This window comes from Accipiter gentilis, chromosome 21, assembly GCF_929443795.1.
Source record: "Accipiter gentilis chromosome 21, bAccGen1.1, whole genome shotgun sequence".
Lineage (NCBI taxonomy): Eukaryota > Metazoa > Chordata > Aves > Accipitriformes > Accipitridae > Astur > Astur gentilis.
The window spans coordinates 12,182,056-12,203,705 of NC_064900.1; the positions used below are offsets into that span (position 1 = coordinate 12,182,056).

Genomic DNA, 21,650 nt, shown 5'->3' on the forward strand with positions numbered 1-21,650 from the left:
ACACTTGAACAGACTTTTCTGTATCTGCATTTTAAAATCTGGAAATTACAGTTAAGATGGCAAATACTGCTTACTGAATTACAGAATTTGTCACGTTTTTCGAAAGTGCTCAAGTAGTTGCCAAGATAGATAAATGTGGTGTTTGCATGGTGATGGAAACTAGCTCTTGAACATGTGTGTCTAGGAAAAAAAAAGTAAAAAGAATTCTTATGTAACAGCCACATTTTGTGAATATATGGATTGGGTGGGCCCTACTCTGAAATTTACTGCTTTGCTTTTGCAGCGATGGATGTACTTTGGGCAAGAGACAGAGGAAGACAACAAAAGCAGCCATAGATCAAAAACTGTCTTGTGGAAAAAAAAATTAAATCCAGCTATTTTAAATTGATTTGTTGCCTGTAGAAACAAAGGGAATAACTTCCCTAAGGACAACGTAAATTCCTATGTAGCTATGTTATAGTGCCTCTGTTGGTAAGATCACAGGAATATTAACTGATGTGAAGCAGTAATCCACTGCTCTACCTTCTCAATGGTAGATATGATTTAGCATATAGGAACAGCAGTCATAATGTGGCTTGAAAATGTTGTATTGATAAGTTTGGAATTGCTTGATGGTAGTTTTACAGGAAAACAAATTATTATAACTGACTCAATCCTAAAAGTAGCCATTGAAATCTTAAATCAGTATTGCAGCTAACTCTAGTCAGAATGGCATAGCTACACTAAAGTACATGTAGTAAAATGTATGCTTTACCTACATGCTACAGTAGGCTGCCATCCCCATCCCATGCTTAGCTCAAAATCAGTGTGATGAGATATCTCAACACACAAATTCCTATGTTTAAGAAAGCATGTCAGGCTCTCAGCAGCAGTACGGCTTGTTTCTTCAGATAAACTGGGTTCTCAGTTGTTTGATTTGAATTTGAGATGTATGTAAGAACAATCAATACAACCTCTATTTTCAATTTCAGAAGAAATATGTTTTTAAATATATTTGAAGCACTTCAAGCTTCAGAGGTCACTTATAAACTACTTAAGGTTAAAACTGAACCAACTTCTATGAGAAAAGCTTAATCCTCTAGAATAAAACCGGTGTACTTTTTTTTTTGTTTGAGTAACAACAAAACCCATCCAAGAAGCTGTAATACTGATGAATGAGGAACTTGAAGGGGGGGGGGGGGGGGGAACCTCTATGCAAAAGGATAGCTTGATCATTTTAAGGAAATGGAAACTAGCTGTATTGAAATTGTACAGTCTTACTTGTTTCGAATTATAATAGCTTCTAGAACTACCACACCAAAAAATCTTTATTCCTTGGAAGCGAAGGCGACATTATATTTGCTAGGATAGTAATATTTTCATGGTCAATAATATTTTAAAATGTTGCATGTATGAGGACTTTATTAGAATAGAGCTTTCAAACCAACTGACTATTTTATCATGGTTTTTGAATAAATACTTCTGGTACTATAAATTATGAAGTACATGCTTAATCACTTTTACGGCTGAAGCAATTCTGGGCAATAATCATTGTCAGCACACCAATGGTAAAGTTGTCTTGAACCTACATTTGTTGGAGATCGTGTTTACTGTTAACTGTGGGGTTTTTCCATTTGAGTACCTATTTAAAAGTGTCAGGGCTGGCTTTTTTGTTTGATACTATTTAAAAATCAGACTTGCTAAATCCTTCTCAGATACTGAGACCTGGTGATTACATGTTTGAATATTGACTTAGTCTTGTTTAGCTGTTAATAGTTACTTAGATAAAAGCAAAATGGGATGCAATGGCATGAAATGACAGGTGTTTAACGGGGCAGTTGGCAGCTCTGCTAAAATCGTTCCAGTGCATTTGCCCTTTCCCCTTTTTCTGTTGGGCTTACACAATTGTTATTGCAATCACATACAAAATCCTACAGGGAAATGATAGATTTGGAGAAGCCAGTTGATGAGAAGCAAATTTCTTCTAAGCATTTGTTTCCCCAAATGTATCACCAAGCACCAAATTAGGTTTTAGTGCTGTAGTTTAGATAGAAAAGTGATGGGGGATGACAAAAGGCAGGTTGAGAGGGAAGAAACTGCTTGAACTCCTGCTCAGAAATCCTAGTCAAAATGTCCTGCAAATTAAGTGTGTACTGACAGAAATATTAATTGTGATAGCTCAGCTGGATGCAAAAGAACAGGCAGATAATCCTGACAGCAGTATAGGTGCTTCTTAGTTTGACTGTTAGTTTTTAGAGCTTGGGTTGGATTGTCTCTCCAAGTTCTTTTGAAATGATGTTTTCTTAGTTGTAGTAGTGGTCATCTGTAGACAGCTTGCTAGTGCCAGCGGATTTGACATTTAAAGGATTTGGCACAGAAATTAAATACTAAATGTTCAGCTGGACACTGAGAACATCCAGTGAAAGCCCACTGACAATGTCAGAGCACAGTGAAAAGTTCACTCTCTAGACTATTTCAAATACTATTTTAAACTAGTTACGTTTAGACTTTAGTTGTAAAGATTCACAGTTGAAATACAACTAACTATTTTGTGTTAGGTCGGATGGACAATGGCCTGAAGGATTGCTATCTGTCAACAACACTCTGCAGTTCAGCAGCCCATTGACTTACAACTACACTGGGACTTACATCTGTAAGGTGACTAATTCCCTTGGTCAGAGAAGTGATCAGAAGACTATCTACATATTAGGTAAGCCTTACTTCTCAGCGAAGACAGTACTTTAACTTGGAATTTTTTTGCTTGAAATAGAAAACTGAAGAGCTGGTTGATATATAAAATATTTATGCCTTTTAATTGTGTGAAAAGCTGTTTACAGTACAGATTTGAGAGCTACAGTAAAACTTGGGATTAAACTGATTCTTCGGTAACGGCAACGTACAGTGGAAATTTTTAAGGTTGAGGTAGTTCCCACAGTGGTTCTGAGATTGTTGCTTTCTCTTCCTAAGTGAACTTCATTTTTTTTCTAGTGTGAACTTGTATTTGGCAAGACATACTGACTGCAATAAAAAGTATCTTGTCTGTAATAAATTGAAAAAGTGGCTGTTAGTGGGAGGGGAACAACTACATTTAGAAAAGTCAAAGATGCTCTGCTTTATGGAGGTTAGGGTTATGTTCTGAATATGTGCGTTGTACTCCAGTTACTCATTGTCTCCTTTTCTCAGGATGCAGATACCCAGTAATCATAAAGTTAAGTATATAATGCAAAAGTCTTGCTGATCTCCTTAGTATAATATGACAAATTTGTGTGTCTGTTTAGTCCCACTGCTGTGGGGAAACATCCTCATATCTATTAACAAAATGTAATTAACCTTTTACTATGACACCTTCTTTGTGAAAGAACAGCATGACTTAAAGGGGTATATGTGAATAGTGCTGTACAAGTGTGAAAAAGCTCTCCAGGGTTTCATAATGGATTAGCTAAATTAGCTAATAGCTAGCTTGATCAGTAAGTGTTAATATATTATCATTTTTTAAGGAAAATAATACAGATATGGAAATTAAAACTTAATTCTGTTGTATGGTGTTGCTGCTCTTCAGTAAGTTCTTGACATTAGTTATTCCACAATGTAAATTAAGTGTCTGAGTGCATGTTGGCCAGTTACAGCGTACAGACATAGGTGATTTAAGATTAGATTCCATAGATTTAAGGACATGGACCAGTTGGAGCGAGTCCAGAGGAGGGCCATGAACATGGTCAGATGGCTGGAGCACCTCTCCTAGGAAGACAAGCTGAGAGTTGGGGTTGCCCAGCCTGGAGAAGAGAAGGCTCCAGGGAGACCTTATAGCAGCCTTCCAGCACCTAAAGGGGGCCTGCAGGACAGCCCGAGAGGGACTTTTTACAAGGGCATGTAGTGATAGGACACGGGGTAATGGCTTTGAACTGAAAGAGGGTTTAGATTTAGAGATTTAGATTAGATGTAAGGAAGGAGTTCTTCCCTGTGAGGGTGGTGAGGCACTGGAACAGGTTTCCCAGAGAGGTTGTGGATGCCCCATCCCTGGAAGTGTCCAAGGCCAGGTTGGATGGGGCTTTGAGCAGCCTGGTCTAGTGGAAGGTGTCCCTGCCCATGGCAGGGGGGTTGGAACTAGGGGATCTTTAAGGTCTCTTCCAACCCAAATCATTCTCTGAGTGATTAAGTGGTTCTGTGATTTCTTTCTGAAAACTTAAAACTAAATACGAAGACTTAAGGTTTGAGATGAGAATGAGAAGTTAAGACTAAAATTGAAGGTCCAGGATGTTTGAAGCCACATCTGTCAGAATTCATATTTGAGAGTTATTTGCCTCTTTAGAACAAAAGATGGTGTTTCAGTCAGACTGACATAGCTACACTGCAGGCCATTGTGGAAAACTAGTCAGTTCTAATTAACTGACTAGTTAATGAACTAGTTAACTGGAAGCCTCTAAAGAGCTTGAGACAGTGGAATTACTTGTAAACAACTTAAATTATATAAAACTAGATATTAAAAGACGGCTAAGTGCTGCAAACGAAGATGAAAGTCACTTCTGTGAGAAGTTACTTCTGGGTGCTTGGTTCTAATGCCTCCTTTATGGAGAAGAACACAAAGTTTTTGAAAAAGCAGAATAGATGTAGATAATTGAGCTGTGGTGATGGCGTATGTTCTAGCCTATGGTAAATGCAACATAGCTTAAACTAGCTTACTGCAGAGATAGTTAGCTGTAGTAGTTGGTCTTTGGTGGGGACTGATAGATGCTGTTTACATGTGTGCTGCTTTTCAGCTTTGTTCAGCGACTTTGTTTTGCTGTGGTAACTTAATTGCAAATAGCGAAACTTAGCTGGTTTTAGGGAGTGCCAAAACTGAACCTCAACTATCTAGAGATCGTACAGGATCATCATTCTACAAACAAATACTTTAGATGATGTTAAATTAATTTCAGTTTTTAAAACTTAGCATTAATCTTGGAGTGTGTAGCATGATCAACATCTAAGAAAATACAGGTCATTTTTAGGCAACTCTAGAATAAATCTGGTTCTGTATCACTAAAACTAATGCTCAGAAAAGTCATACACATCAATTTAATGCTGAGACAAGCTTCCAGCACTCTGTTCTAGATATCTTAGAGAAGATTATACCAAACCGATTAAGAGCATTGTGTATTAACTTTTAGTATATAGGAGTCTTCATTAAAATGAGAGGTGAGACAATCAAAGTATAGTACTTGTTTTCAGAAATTAATATTAAGCACACTTTATTGTGACTTGAACTTTTTATTGTGACTGGCTCTTTAAATGAAATGCCCTTAAAATGGTGCAGGATGGGTGATGAAATGGCAAAAATGTCTACCTTTAAATAATTGTTCAGAGGGAACATAGAGATTCATGTCAGGAGTACAGAAAATAAGACTGAAGTAGTAAACTTTTAAGTCAAATTGCTTGCTATCTCAATATTTGACTTAACTGAGCAGATATTATCTAGTAATGGTGAACATGGCACTGCTGTACTGGAAGGAATCATTTTTAGTTAGCCTATTTTTCTGTTAGGTATTTTCCACTGTATAAAACTTGGCAAAACCATAAAGTGAAACTTAGAAGCTAGCAGACAAAGCTGTATGATCATGCCATCTTTCAAATTTTAATTATGAAGCTGTCAGAGGATTTATGAAGTTAATGTTTCTGGACAGTCATGATGCTGGTAGTTGTAAAGCTTTTTAACTGCTAGAAAAAACTATTAAGTTGAAATGTGTTGTAGGATTGGAATGGAAGCTGAACAAAAAATGCTTTTGGTCCTAATATGTATTGTTAAAAAATAAAACTGTATTTTTAATAAATTCTGTTGTGCTCCTAATGTTTCTGATGATACTTTTGAAGTGGAATAGGGAAATATAAGAGAAGTAGTTGACAGGGACTAAATGGTAGGTTCACCAGCTTTTAGTGAAAGGAGATGATACATCTTTGTATGGCTAGGGAAAGACTAAAATGGTGTTTGAAGTTAAAGAATTCTTTTAATACTGGTTCCAAGGCACAGTTATCTTTGCTGTTTCTTACTTGTTCAGTGATGTAAAGTTAAACTTGGTTTGTATAGCTGTCCAGCCAAAAGCAAGCCATGCTCCTCATGGATTTCAGAGGTGATCAAGTATTGTTGAAGTTCCTGACATAGCCCTACAGCAACAGGTTTTCCAAAACAAGCTGATAGCTTGATATGTAAAGCACTTCATCTTGTAATATAGATCTATTCAGGTTGTTTGCAAAAGGAATTGAACTTTATTTTCTTGGCTTTGTGTTCATTCACCTTCATACTGTTTACTGAGGCTTTTGCTTTCTCCATTTGCAAGAGAGGTGACCTGCAAGACTCACATTCAGATAGGAAAATACTTGCTTCCTCTGTCATCTTGTCAAATGACTGCCTTTGGAAGAGACTACGTTTTGTTAAAAGTAAACCCAGCCTTTGTTAGCCAGCAATCCAGCAATTGTAGCAAGATGTGACTTGTAAGTACAGTCACCTTCCTGTAGATTAGATATCGTCAGGGTTAACATAACAGAGGATGATCATCGTTTTTGCTTTTGTTTCTTCATATATAGACCACTCTTCCGAGAGAACATTGTGAATACAGGCACTCTTGTATTTTCTAAAGTATATTAGAAGGGGTATTGATAAACTGCTTTGCTGCTGTATAGAAAAGTGAGTCCCAGGATATCCTAACTGCTAACTTGTATGCTGCCTTATAGAGCAGGTTTTGAACTTTCAATATTGTTTCTGAATATTCCTTGCAAGCTTGAGGTTATGTTAATGATAACAGCTTTTTCCTTGAGTCCCCAAAAAAATGCCAAAATAGTCTCTTGATGCATGGAAATCCCAGCTAGAAACTGCAAAAGTACACTGAACTTCGAAAGTGGATGATTCACTTGCTTTAGTCTGATACCAATCTTCATATCTGTCATGCTGCCAAAATGGGGAGGAACAAACTGAAGATAATCCTATGGAAAAATGTTTAAGTCCAACGTGGAATCTGTGTACACAAGACACTTCGTGGGGAGAGGGTTACACAATGTCCTTGCCCACTTATTGACTTCGGAGTGAGAATGGTTGGAGAAACAATGATAAATTGCAAAATCATTCAATCTCAGGCATTCAAAAAGCCTTCTTTCACGGAAAGACTACTTTCCCTGTTGTTACAAGGGAGTTGCAATATAAGCTTTTCAACAGTTGCAAGGGCTGTTTTTATAATGCCCAGCTACACAGAGTTATCAACTACTTAAATTTTTAGGTACTTAGCATCTAAGGGAAATTTAGCAATAACAGCAGTTTGAGAAGCAGAGGTAAATGTCTCTGTCCAAAAATACATATAATACATATACAGGCAGACACTTTCCACTCTGTGAAATGAGAACTGCAAAGAGAGAGAAATCTTGTAATTTGTGCAAAGCCAACTCACTTTCGGATTATAAGTAATTGATAGCAGGTCCTTGTCTTGCAGATGGCAAAGAAAGGGATGTGGGAGTCAAAGTGTGGATCTTGAATCATGTGGGGTTTGTCATTTGTTTTTTAAATGGGGAGAACTAGACTTCATCATTGTTTTTGAAACTAGACAGAGTTTGTATTAATACACAACAACTAGCCAAGGCACCTTCCCTTCTAAAACCTTGTTTCTGTAATGGTTAAGTGATAAATTTTAGCCAAAGATGTGTGCCAGTATTGAATTTTCTTCTTCCTTATTATAAAGCTGGTCACCTTAGTTCTTAAATACTTCATAGCGGACTAAATCCGAAATGGTTTGTAGTTTTAAAATACTGTGCGCTCTAGTTGATCTTTACAATGGTGTGCTTGTTGATACCAAGACTGGACTTAAACTAAGATTTTTGAACCTAATGGTCTAGTTCTAAGGATGATCCATCCATATCTTTGCCCATTCATCTTTCTGACACTTGACTTCTTGTTGGCTTTGAATTCCCACGGAAGCAAAGATGGGTCCTGGACGTTTGAATGACTGTGTACTGCAGGGGATCCAGGGGGGAAGATGTAGTGTTTAGGGACATAAGATACATCATGTAGTTGGGTGTCTCTACTAAACTTAATTGTAGAAACTCATCTGCCCAAGGTAAGTTGCTTCTATTTCTAGAGCTGGGAAAACTGTATCAAGAATAGTCATTTAAGGGAAAAGTAAAAATATCAGACTGAAGCTGTTGAAAGTCGCTACTGACTTTCATGGGAAACATCTGGAAAATAAGTAGTAGATGGAAAACTAAGCATATTTTGCAAGGACTGTGGTGCTTTGTTTGAGAAGCTATTAGAGCTTCATTTGAAGTAAAAAGCAAATCTTGCTTTCCTTGACAGAAAACTATCAAAGGCTTTGAAACGAACTAGGAAAATTTGGCTGCTGCTTATGTGTGGTGGGAGCTGATGGGTTTACTTTTTCATACCAGAAAATAGGTTTTTGCTTTCTTCAGTTACATCTCCTATCCTATTTTAATGAGGGCGATAGCTGTGTAATAGTAGAAGAAATTTTTTGTGGGTTTTAGCTTGTCCTCATCCTTACTACAGGGTATGTGTAATAAGGATTTGAATAGGGCCCAGAACATAATAAGAGACAAAAGTTGAAATCACAATGCATTTAACCTTAAACCAAAATTTTGCGGAATTTCTGCCAGTTTCAGCTCCCTGGCCTGCATGGGTACTTTAAGTTGTTGTGGTCTGTGCAACAACAGAAGCCTACATCACTGAAAGCGATGAAAGCTGTTAAACATTGGGTCATAAGTAAAGTGTTAAAGAAAATCAGTCGGAAATTGATACTTTTGAATAAAGTGTCATTTGAAACAACTTAAAATGAATGTGCTTAAAGTTTTGTGGAAAGCATTAAGAATTCAAAGAAATGGGTATTGGCAATTATGTGAAAAATTACAATTAAACAGCTTGTTGGTATGAAAGAATATATTCTTTCATACCAACACATGAAGAATGGCACTTTATTAATTTGGAGATAACGTTTAAGATGTGATTTGCAAGCAAAAAGTTATGGACTAGAGGTAAGGAACTCTGGTATTGCTGATCTTAATGTTGTTTTCTATTTGGGAAACTTGCTTGGTGCAGGAAGGGGGAACCTAGTTTTACATTCGGAAAGCTCTGGGTGACATCAGAAGTTAAGTTCACATGTTCTTAGTCATAATTGGCCTTATGAACAAGGAGGGATGATTTTAAGTTTGTCATTCTTCAACAATTAAAGTTACTGACATAGGTAGTAGAAGTATTAATGGTTTTAGATTCTAGGAATACATGTAAACAAACACTGAAGAATTACATTTGCAATGAATTTAAGATTAATATGTTAATTAGTACTTGTAGATAATGCAACTGGACAACGTGACAACTGGTGGATGAATCAAGTTTGGCAGGAAAAGCTTTTTGTAAAACACTGGTATTCTAATATATTAATAATGGTGTAGTTGCCACTGTGTTTATTTCACATATGTTATGGTTAAACTTGCCAGGATGCAAATACTGCATACTTGTGAATGTGTATTTTATATTGTGGATGTGGAGAATGGGACTTAAGACCTCAGTATCAGAGGGAAATAGTTGAACAATTACAAAGCCAGTTTAAAAAACAAAGTATGTATAGCCTGGCAGAAGATATTGCGGGTACTGTCTGAAATAAGCTAACAAATCTTGTGTCTAAAGCAAATATGTTTTCAAGGAAGACGGTTTTGAGTTTAACTTCTTGACCTAAGGTTTTGTGGGACATGGGAACCCTGGTAAACTTGGATTCCTCAATCTCTATTTCTTTGTAAAATTATTAAACTCACTTTAAATCAGTTTTTACTAAAAATCATAATCTGAATTCCTCTTGTTCATTTTGATAGTGCATCTTCCTTGTTCAGTTTCCTATCTTCTGTCAAATTAATTTCATTTATGTATAGCTCCCTAACAAATCACCACTTTTACATAGTCAAGTAATATAATTTTGTGCTTTGAAAATCTGTGTAACAGTTTGCTGATTATGTCAAGCTTAAAATGTGTTCAGCAGTGAGGTGCAGTCTGAAGTATGATTTGTAGTGATCATGACAAATGTGGCAATTCTGTCTAGTATGAGAGAATTGTATGGCCGTATGAGTAGTAAGATTAAAAATCATATTTATAAATCATATTTATGAACCTTTAAAGTTATGATTTGTCAAATAACTGGGAATTTGACAAATTTCCAGTTCTATCTATTTTACTTTTTTGTGGTGGTAAATTTAGGGTGCCTCTGTAATACGGTAGTGGTAGTTCCATGGATCTTGCTTATGGGCATTTAACTAAATAACATGACATAATGAGCTACTTGGCTATCCATGTAATATTCTCTCTAAAAGATTCAAGCTATAATGACATGTTCAGTGTTTGTTGCTTTACTGATTTTTAAACCTACCTTGCATTGGGCAAGGCAAAAAGCCGGCTTTATTCACTGCAGCACAGGAATAGAAACTGGAGTTGCATGTAACATTGGGATTGACTGGGATAATCTCAGGAGGCTTTCTCAGTGTCATCAGCCCACCACTTGCAACCTCATTTTCAATACAGATGCATACATCTCCAGTAGACCTAAAGAACAAAGGAAAAAGCTGAGTGCTGGAGAAGCTTGGTATCTGGCAAGCTCTTGTTTACTTGCATAACCTGACATGAAATCAGCTGATATTTTATATTGAGGAATGAATATGGAAATTTCTTTGTGCATGAGGGATCAAATTGCTTTTAGGAGGAATGCATAGAAACCATAGAAACCATTTCTACTTCAAATGTTCCAGTTGTCTTATTCTAAAATCATGAAAGCTCCTTGTTCAACATAAGTGTTGTTTAGCGATTAATACATGCCATTTTTAACTATGCTTCTTTCACTAATCCCAAGGTGAAGCTGAGTAAGTTGTATTAATGCAACAAATGTTTTTTGGAGAGAATAGCTTAAACAGTAGTTCACGTGCTGCTGACTGAGCACAAAACTCATAGTTTTTCATTCTTATACTTGGTGCCCTGAACAATTTCTGAAGTGGGAACTTAATGTGGAATAATTGACTCTGGCATAAGCAATTAATGTGATCCAGTATTCCTAACTGCTAGCTAGAAAGACAGAGGACTGCTTGGGTTTTGCCTAATAGACAGCTTTCTTCCATGGGGAGGTAAATAATGTGCTAAGAACAGTGAACATCTGAGCAGAAAAGCTGCGTTTCCTTACTTTGAGGAGGGCCTGATGCCTACTTAAAGATTATTTTTATTTTATTTTCTCCCCATAGTTCCTATCCTGCTGCAGCGTAGCTCAAAACCACATGCAATGAAGCTAGTTTAAAGCCTGTGGAAAGTACAAGACTTTTTGTAGTGCCATGAACTTGAGAATGAAAAACTATTCTTGTAGAACATACCCATCAACTTTGCTTTCTTATAAACCCTTAACTGATTTAGCTTGCATTGACATTCTGTGCCTTTTCTGTGTCTTGTCTACTTCTTTGCTCTTTCCATTAGATCCTCCTACTACTACCACTCGACTGCCCACGATTCCCTGGCATCCTTCGACTGATGGCATCACAGGTTTAGCAACAGAACCTAGAATAATAGATTTCCCAACATCAACCTTGCCAGCAATGCAGGAAGACACTTGGGGTACCGTCATCGGTAGTGCGGTGGGTGGGGCGCTCTTCCTCATACTTGTCAGTGTTCTGGTTGGAATTATCTGCTATAGGAGAAGACGGACGTTTCGTGGTGACTACTTTGCTAAGAACTACATTCCACCATCAGATATGCAAAAAGAGTCTCAAATAGATGTTCTTCAGTCAGATGATGTGGATTCTTACCCTGACAGTATAAAAAAAGAAATAAAGCATCCAATGAACAGCTTAATATCTAAAGATTATTTAGAAGACCCTGAAAAACCAGAGTGGAACAATATAGACAATATTAACAGGTACCAGGAACGTTATGAAAGACCAATGGATTACTATGAAGGTGGAACATTGGGAATGAAGTATATGGGTGGTGAATGTTACGATGACAATGAAGAAGACTTTGTTTCTCACATAGATGGCTCGGTAATATCTCGGAGGGAGTGGTATGTGTAGTATCCACTGAAAACTAAACGTGTACCTACAGTTCATTTCATTGGCTGATCACTTTCAGATTGTTTATACTTACACAAGAGGAGGAATAAACTTTTTGAAACTGATTTTTTTGAAGGTTTTTATATTGTGACTTGACACAATGGAAATACTGAATCTGGGGAAAATGTATTTGAGCTGCTTTTTTTCCCAATGCTGTACTACTGTTTAAGATTTGAGTTTTAATGCAGAGTGCTTATATTGGTCTATGTCAGAGGTAAAAAATGCTAAATTAAAGTTGCCATTCAAAATTGTTCAAGAATACAAAGTGGCTGTCTTGGCTCTCTGATTTAAAAAGAAGTTTACCTAAGGCAATGATCACATATAATCTTCGGGGGCTTCTGCTTCGCAGATTATGTGAATTACTCCAATCTAGATTACCATCCATGGTAAACTTAATGCTTCTGTATAGCAAATACTTTACCAATTAAAATGAGTTACAGCAGAATCAAAGCTTTATTTTTAGGTTTTTCTGCACAAAAATAAATACCTCTTAGCATTTTAATGAGCCTTCTTGTAACTATGTACTTAAAAGAAGTCATTGCACTGAAACTAACTTATGAACAAAATTTTGAGGAGTAACTGTGTAAACAGGTCAAAGGCTTGTCTTCGAATAAGATAAAACATTATTTTTTATAGTGATTGATTTCTAAAGCTTATGCTAGTGTCTGTATATATACATACAGTAGGATATTTTGTTAGGCAGGATGTCAAGACTCATTAATGAATACAAAACTGGGTTTTGCAAGTATACAGGGTACAATATTAGAGACCTGTTTCTGAGGCTTTGTGGGAATCTTACTATTGAACTTGAAAGCTGGAGAATTGGACACAACTAAGAAGAAAACTCTAATAGATTTCGCAGCTGGAGGCTAATGTGAATTTGCCTATTTTCCTGGGTGCCAATAAACTTCAAGCATGCTAAGAGGTGTCAAAGCATTTGCTAGAATTTTTATGGCCAGAAGTTAAAACAGCGGTTTTATGCTGCTTCTGAATAAGTTACAATGCTTGCTTTGAAAAGAGGGTAACTAGAATTTCAGATTATTAGTAGGGCAGTGGACACTTGCATTGCTGCTACTTAGAGTGAAAACACACTTTCTGATGGTGCAACTACAGAATCTATGAAATGTGAGTTTAGATAAGTTGTGCAGTCTCTGTACCGCAGTGGATTTGTTTCCCCTGCAAATAATTGATACTGGTTTAACAACATGTTCATGTTCTTGTTCTTTCAAATGACATTGTATGCATTGTATGTGGGACATCTCGTTTGACACCTGAAGTAGTTCTACTTTGTCTTGAGCAGGTTCACCAAACTAATTCTGCCGATTATGTAGGGAGGAATGAAATAACTTTAAGTGAATTACAGAACAATGATAAATTCATAATTAGAGTGGTAGATCCTTTGAAGTGCCATTTTAAAGTGTTTAGCTCAAGAAAATGAAGCTGATAAGGCTATTAGTATTTGAAACCTGAAAAGGGAAAAATCTCTGCTACCTTTAAAATGAAATAGGCCGCATAATTATGGCTGCTTCATGAGCATTCATGCTGGAAGTTCTTTTCTATCCTCATGATCTTTGGTAGCTTACAGTATTTAGAGCTTCACAAAAATAGTTGTATTGAGCATTGTAGACAATACACTGTGATTGCCTATGACTGCATGTCTTCAAAATTAAAACAGCTTTATTTGAAATTCAAATGGAATAGCATCCCTAAATTTAAGTTCATGTTTGGATTAATGAAGTACTGATATACAATTGACCAAAGTCTCAAGAACAATGGCAAATGATATTGTGTGTATCTGTAGTTTGAGTGCAAACACAAGGGAAGGAGTTAAATTTCGAGCAGAAGGTTCTGATCCAAATTATTTCTGGAGTAAAGAGATCATACCTCTCTTCAAATAAAAAATATTTGCTATATCATCTTTAAAAGATGGTGTTACTTGGAAATAAACGTAACCATAAACCTGTTCTCCACATGGGATATCTTGCTTTTGTCTCTGTGGATTTTTTGGTTTGATTTTTAACAATATATATATATTTAATTCCTATGGGTTAATAAGTTGAATTGTTTTGGAGTTGAAGTTGATAATAGGGATAGGGCTTACGCGTGTTGCAATGTTTTGTACATTATGTCTGCTGTAAAAAGAATTGATTGTAAGTACAAATGGCTGTTGTGTGAATAAACTTTTTGTTATGTTCTGGACGTAGGTAGTGTTCAAAAATGTTTGACAGCTATGTTCTTAAAATTGGAGATGAAAAAGCATGATAAAACCAGAGGCTGGGTAGAAGGAACTAAAGTATTTGAGCTGTTTAAGATGGGCTTTATGGGCTTTTTAGCATTTCCTCTTGGAGACCCTAAACAAGTGTCTTTAGAAACTATTTTAAGAAGTATGAACCCTGAGAATGATAAATAGGGATAGCTGCTGTCCAAACAGTTTCACTTTAACCACAGCTGATACACTATCTAGGATTCATATTCTTTTAAAAAAAAAAAAAAATTTTTTTTCATTTTTTGTTTTCAGTTGCTATAGCTCTGCTTTAACCATATTTCTTGGAGTGTATCAATTCCCATCTATTTTTGACCAACTGGTGGTTAAAATGCTGCTTATCTGGCACCATGCGTATTAGGTGCTCTTTGGCTTGTTCAGCTTGGCATGGTAGTCTGGGTTTCTGATCATTCCTCTGGTTTGATAGAATTTTCATGCCTACTTTTTTACCAAAGCAAGTCAAAAAAAGCAAATTAAGTGAGCCTTGTGGTAATTGCACTTCATTTCAGTTCCTGTATATTGCTACATTTGCTGGGATATCGCTGTTTTTCCTGGTGTTCAGAGGTAAATAGGTGACTATTGTCATCTCACCCAAAATAGGATTCAATGGCTGGACTTTCATTGAAAGTATAATACTTCATGGTGTTTTAATGTTATAGCAGAATTTACCAGAAAAAAAGGCACTATAAAGTTAGTACAGTATGAAACAGTCAGACTCTTCTCTTGTAATCACAAGACCTAAGCATCTTCATGAATTTGGGACCTAACAGCATGTATTAGTTACCTGCAACTTTCTCACTTAAACAAGAGGACACCCAGTGTAAACTAAAGTTAAACCAATTAAAATGCAGTGGTGAAGTGAGCCTTCCACTGATTTCATGTGCCCATTCTTCAGGAGAGAATGGGAATTATGTATATAGACTGCTATCTGATGGGCAGACGGAGCTTATGCCAAGAAAGCTGTTTTGTGAAATAGAACAATGATCACTGAAGGTGTTACATTAATCTTCTGGAGTGAATTGGCTTCCTGCAGGTTGTTATTCTATGACTTTATCCCTTAACTTTAAGACAGTTGCAAAAAATGCTTATTTCAGTTTTGTTCAAGCTACTTAAACTTACGTGCATGAGTGATCCCGAGGGAGTATTGCTGTCAGGTCTTTCATGTGCAGTGAGAGGACAGGAATCCCTTTATCAGATTGGAAGTAAGGTGCTTTGTTTGGGGTTTTTTGTTGTGTGTGGTTTTTTTTGTTTTTTTTAATGAGGGGATGAGAAAAAAGATGACTTTGTCCAGATTTCCAGCCTACAAGCAGAACAGCATTAGAGTTATGAGTAATTGATAAAACATGTTGCATAGTTTGGGCTTTTTGACCTGTGGATAGAATATATAGCTTAAGAAGCTCTTAAAAATTCTTCTGGTAAGATATGATATAGAAGATGGTTGTGTGGTATTTGGACAAATGCAGCATATCATTATTTCTGAAGGAAAATAGCTGAAGTAAACTGCAATTAGAAATACGTTACAAGTATAGAGCTATATTAATTTTAAACTACTTTGCTGTTACCTTTCTGATCCAGTAATCAATGTAGATCAGAGTATTTTTTCTATATGCTACCTATACTTTACAGGAGAACATTTTAGTGAAGGTAATGCGAATTATTTTAATTGTACAGCTTTTTGATAAGCCTGTTGGTGCAAGTTTGAAACACTGACGATACTGAATTAAAGTATGCTAGCAGGTTTCAGTGTTAGGAGACTTAAAACTTAATGAATTTGTAGCATAGTGAAATGGGTGACCTTTAAAGACTGACAAGTGTGTTAATTTAGTATGAGTTCTTAAACATCAGATTTGACAATGCTGAGGTCAAAAGAAAAATCATTTTAAAAGGAAAAAAAATATCTTTTCTTCCCCCCCCCCCCCCCCCCCCCCCCCTTTGATAAAACTTATTTATAAAAATTACTTTCTTGTAGGTTGAAGTGTGAAGTCCTAGAGGTGATAGGTGGTCTTAGGGGTTGATTTGATAAGTGTAAGCAAAGTATTAGTGAGTTGGCGTGTTCATTGCTCATAGTAGTATATCTTTTTCCTTTGCTTTTAAGTTTCCCTTTTTGCTTTCTGCAGACATTAGTGGCTTTAAAGAAAGATTGCTAATAAAGCCATAGTTGTCTAGCTTTTTGAATTAACACCTCATTTGCTCATGTAAGTGCAACGCATGTGTTCTGTAACTTCATCTTGCCTTGAAATCAAAAATAAAAATATGCAGTTAGTATTTATTAAAAGTAGTCAATGAAATTTTTTAAGTCATACTAGTGGTTCATGAGCTCTGTTTGACCAGTTTTTTAATTGGGTGACTGGAGCAAATACTGCAAGAGTGCTAGTGCAGGACGAGGCTTTCTCTTTGGTCATGGAAGGAAGAAACACTTCTCAGCAATGCTGAAATAGCTTATCTGAGTATTGAAAGTATGTGAACTTCTTAAAGGTGTAATCTATGCTATCACATTGCAGATGTGCCATTTAAGCAGACATCTTCTGTTGCTGTAGCAGGGGCTGTGATTGGAGCAGTCCTTGCTCTTTTTATCATTACCATCTTTGTGACAGTGCTGCTGACCCCAAGGAAAAAAAGGCCATCCTATCTTGACAAAGTGTGAGTATGTGTTGGATTTTTTTTTTTCATTGAAAGCAATATGCAGAAAGCATTTGTTCTATACAGGAATTTAAATGTCTAAGTTTCCTTAGCAGCTGTTCAGCTGTCATAATTTCAGGGCTGTATTTTCAGAGTAGACAAATGTAAAATCACTTTCATTTCATTAAAAAAAAAAAAAAAAAAGAAAAAAAGAAGCAAGAATGACTTCAGAGGTAATATAATTCTTTATCTCTTCAGAAGGGTTTGGTGGGTTTTTTTGAAAGATGCTCATTGATTGAATTGGAGGGCAGGGGAGAGGTCCATCTTGACTGATGCCAGAGACTACTAGTTTATCGTAACTGTAGGTCTAACATGAGAACAAATTGACCACGCTTTGCAGAAGTGAAGGTCCACCAAGGTTTATCCTGATATGTGTGTAAAATGAAGTAAGCACCCACAGACGTGTGCTTAGAAATGATTGACTTAATGTGCTTTCTGGAATGTTGATTGCTTCTTCAAGTCTCTGGTGCAGACATGTGGTTTACTTTTTTAAGCATCAATATGGTCAAACAAAAACAAGCAAACAAAATAAGTCTGAAAAAATTTTTCTAGTTCAAGTAGATGGTGTCTAGACCCTGCTTGGAACATGCATAAGGAGTGATGATAGCTTTGAATATCTGTAAATACAAGTCTTTTCACACATGCCATATATAGTTAACACTGAAACTGAATGAGAAATGAAAGTGTCTGTCATGTCTGCATATACTTAATGAGGAGTAGAATAAAATAACTTTGTGTTTAGCATAAAATAAGTTTCAGCATTCGAATCTCTTGAGCTAGTGAGATGAGTCAAGTGTTTTCCTACAACTGAGTAATTTCTAACATGGTTAGAAATATTGTTTTCTTGTTTGTTTCTCTGAAATGCTTCAGCTACAGAATTTATGTGAATAGTCTTAAGCATTTTAATTCTTTTATAACCATTTGCTTTCACTGAGAAAGTTACAATAGAGAAATCTTGCATGTAATAATTCATTGTAAGGCTTTCTCAAAGTCTCTTCAAAGAAAGACTGTAGCAAATGTTGCTCAAGCTGTATCTCATAGCATAGAAATGATGATAGATACCAATAGTCCCTAATCCTACTTAGTTGGAATGTGTGTGGTAGAGTTCAGTCTACTTAACACCTTACACAATAAATAACAAGTTATAGGTGGTTCTTTACTAGAAGTGTGTGGCTGAATTATTGCCAGGGGTAGATGTGTTAACATTACAATATTTCACATATGTGTCATTGCTGACTGAAATGTGTGTGTCCCTGAATGTTGACTGTTGGATGATTTGGCAGCTAAAATAAATAATATCAGACCATTCAATTGGACTTCACAAACATGGCATGTCATATTTCATTCTTTCTTTACTACAGGATTGATCTTCCACCCACTCATAAACCATCCTCCTGTGAGGAGAGAACGTTCCCTGTACCGCAGAAAGAAGCTATGCTTCAGGTGAGTAAGAGGTTATATACATCTCAAATTAAGGTAGGAAAAGTGTTAACTTTCCTTTATTATGTTAATTTAGTCTGATTTTGCTTTTTTGGTGATGTATGGACTTTATCAATTGTTGGTTTACAAGCCAGAAGTTTCCCTACATATGTGATATCTGAATCTTATATCCTTGGTGTTAAAATCATCCTTGAAGGTCAGGATACAAGTAAATAGATCATTCTTCTGTCTCTTTGACAGACTCTGCTCCTCTTGAAGTAGAAAAAGCTACAGCTGAAATTGTGTGGTGATTAAGAGAATATATATAGCTTTATAAAACAGTCTTCATATGGGGGAACAAATATACTTGGTAAACTTAAGTGACTTCAGCATAATCACCTTCCTTGCTAGTAACAACTGCCATTCTTCTTTTAAGCTGTTAAGGTTTGGGTGGTGGGGATATACTGGAATTTGGGCTTTGGCATAGCTCATCTACCAAAGTATGGTTTTGATTACCAGTGAAGATCACTAAATCACTTTTAAATGCTTGCAGTTATGTACCTTCGAATTTGATATTTTTTCATGAATTTATCTTTATCAGCAACATAAGAGTCTGTACTAACTCTGTGACAATTACTTGAATTTTTAGTATGCTTTCAGGGGTAGCTTCATGTGATCTAAAGTAATGCTGTCCGAACAAGACAATAGGCAATAAAGTTCCTTACCAGCTTTTAGTGTTTGCGTGGGTGTAGTCTGATATAACAGCATCATAGAGGTGATACACTGGAAAGTTAATTCCAGCAAATGAGACAGTTAAAATAAGTGGGGAACAAGGAAGGATAGGACTGTCCTTAGCTACAGCATGGCTTTGTACTAGATTGAACTGCTTGTGAAACTCCAGATGAATTCAGAAGGTTCCTTTTGCACTAGGCAACACAGAAGGGACCTGTTCATGGCAGAGGGCTTCAGTTAACAGCATCGATTATTACACTTCATATAATAAACCACTCTGTTCCTGAAAATTATAGAACGTGACTGTAGCCCCTAAAGTGATAACTTGGGGGGGTATACATTAAATCAGTCTGATTTTTAAATTTCTGCTTACACTGAAGAAAACTTGAATCACCTATCACTATTACTGATAATTAGGTTGTAAGTGTTCTTAATGGGATTTTTGTTTCATCTTCAGTACTTTGTATCAATAATGTGATTCTAGCCACTGATGTGCTGAATGATAAGACTGAGGTAATTCAGGCAATAATTTTTTTGTAATGAATACTGGTTTTTCCAATGCTCTGGTATACCTTTGCAGCTGTAAGGACCTGTAGAAGCCTTTTTTTCTGATAGAGGGATGCCCTAGGGAAAAATTTTCATTTGCCTTCAAGATGGATTTTGATAGAGTTCTTAGTAATGCTGAAAATATTGTTGTAGATTTTCTTAATGTGATTGCTGGTTACTAAAGCTCACCAGATATGAGTTGCTGATAAAAGCTTTCCTTTTTCTCATGGAAGTAACACATGAAAAGAATATTGTGTTACAAATACTACGTTGAGTAATACTTGCTAATATTGTTGCTGAATGAAGCAAGAAAATTTTCTGAGATCCATTGCTACTTTTAGTAGCAGCTTGATGATTATAATATTGTGAAGGTGTAAAACATTTAGTTGGCAAGAAACATAATAGGTTTTTGTCTTCTGATCTCGAAGGTGGTATAACACCTAAGATGACAGTGAAGACACTGCTTTTTCTATGCTCAGGTTGGGCATCTTCTGCTAACTCTTTCTTCTGTCACTAAAATACTTAACAAATGCAAGATTGAATCATGCTTCTGTTAGTACAATCCTATGCTTTATTACAGTAAAAGATGATCTTGTAGAATCAGAAGATATGGACTATTGTGTTATTTGGACTACTGTGTTATTTGTGCAACTGTAGTGCTGATAGCAAAATGACAACAAAAAGAAATGCAATTATTTATCCTTTACAGGGCTACTCATAAAGTGCATAACATATTGTTTTCTTCAGAACTCTTCTGTCTGAATTCTTTCTTGGTTTTGCTTACTGTGGCTTCTGTTAGTGAATACTTGAGAACTAAGAAAAGCTGAAGCTGACTGTAGTCTTTATTGAACATATAATAAAATGCTTTATGTAAATATATTTTGTAAATAAAGACACTAAACAGATTGAATCTAATACTCATTTCCCTCAAGCTGGATAAATACAGTTTTAAGTTGTTTTGGGAAAGGGGGGAGAGAGATCTAGTTCTTTTTCAGGCTACATGTTAACTATGCTTTATTTAAAAATAATGGGCGTTGGCATAACATTGTTAGTGTACCTGTTCTTTTTCTCTTCTGTGGAAGTCCAAAACTGAAAAGAACTGGAGCTGGAGGCTGTTTTCCTAGCTGATACTACCTATAATCAACATGTACTTTTTCTTATGCTTGAGGCAAGCACTTCTCCTTTATCTAATAGAAATAAGTGTCAAAATACTAGCTTTAGCCGAGAAGTGATTGGTTGCATTCTTGTGGTGTAATAAGCGAACTCTTGAATAGCTTTAAAAAGGTAAAAAGCAAGTTAGCATCCTGTCACTATGTCTTGTCCTGTTAGGCTAGAAGTCTGTACTAGCCATGTGATTTATGTTCTAAATGCTGTTTGAACTGCGTTGTCTAGTCATAAATGAGCAGCATGCTGGTGAGCCTCTAAATAGTTCAGATGTAAGCTTCTGGTTACACTGAAAAGAACTGTAGGTGAAGTGTCACTGCGTTGTCAACAGCAATAGATGATCAAATTCAATCTGAGTGGAAATGATAGGCTGCATGAAGGTGCAAGGTAAAGTTAAGAGGGAATGAACTTAAATGGTGTCTTCTGAATAACGTAATTGAGGATTGTAAGTGGATTGATTCTATTTAAGCTGATTCTGGTTGTTATATGTTATGTGCAAATTTTTCAATCATCTGTACAGTTATTGTTCAAATCATGCACGGTGGGTTTTTTAGATCTTGTGAGGTATTCTAGATGCAACTGAATAAGCTGAAATTCTGTTTGTGTCCCAGCAGTCAATATTTAACTAGATTTTACCCATATCTGAGTAGATGGGTGTTGGTATCAAAATGAAGGGGGGTGTTGTAGACGCTTGGTAATACTGGATAGCCAATGTCTTTCATAGTTACTCCTTCAGACTTGGAAGCTTTAAGTATACTTTAAGTATGCA

General features: G+C 36.1%; 1 protein-coding gene across 4 annotated transcripts in view; it reads left to right on the plus strand.

The window, feature by feature from the left end:
• The window catches only part of NECTIN3 (nectin cell adhesion molecule 3), a 72,586-nt gene that overhangs the window by 38,560 nt on the left and 12,376 nt on the right, over positions 1-21,650 (plus strand). For 3 of the 4 annotated variants that reach the window (XM_049824279.1, XM_049824280.1, XM_049824281.1), the window contains exons 5-7: positions 2,538-2,689; positions 16,843-16,981; positions 18,382-18,463. In XM_049824279.1, coding sequence (XP_049680236.1) covers positions 2,538-2,689; positions 16,843-16,981; positions 18,382-18,463 — 373 coding nt within the window. Of the gene's footprint in view, positions 1-2,537; positions 2,690-11,446; positions 12,329-16,842; positions 16,982-18,381; positions 18,464-21,650 lie in introns of those variants that run through there. The other variant, XM_049824278.1, reaches the window with a different exon arrangement.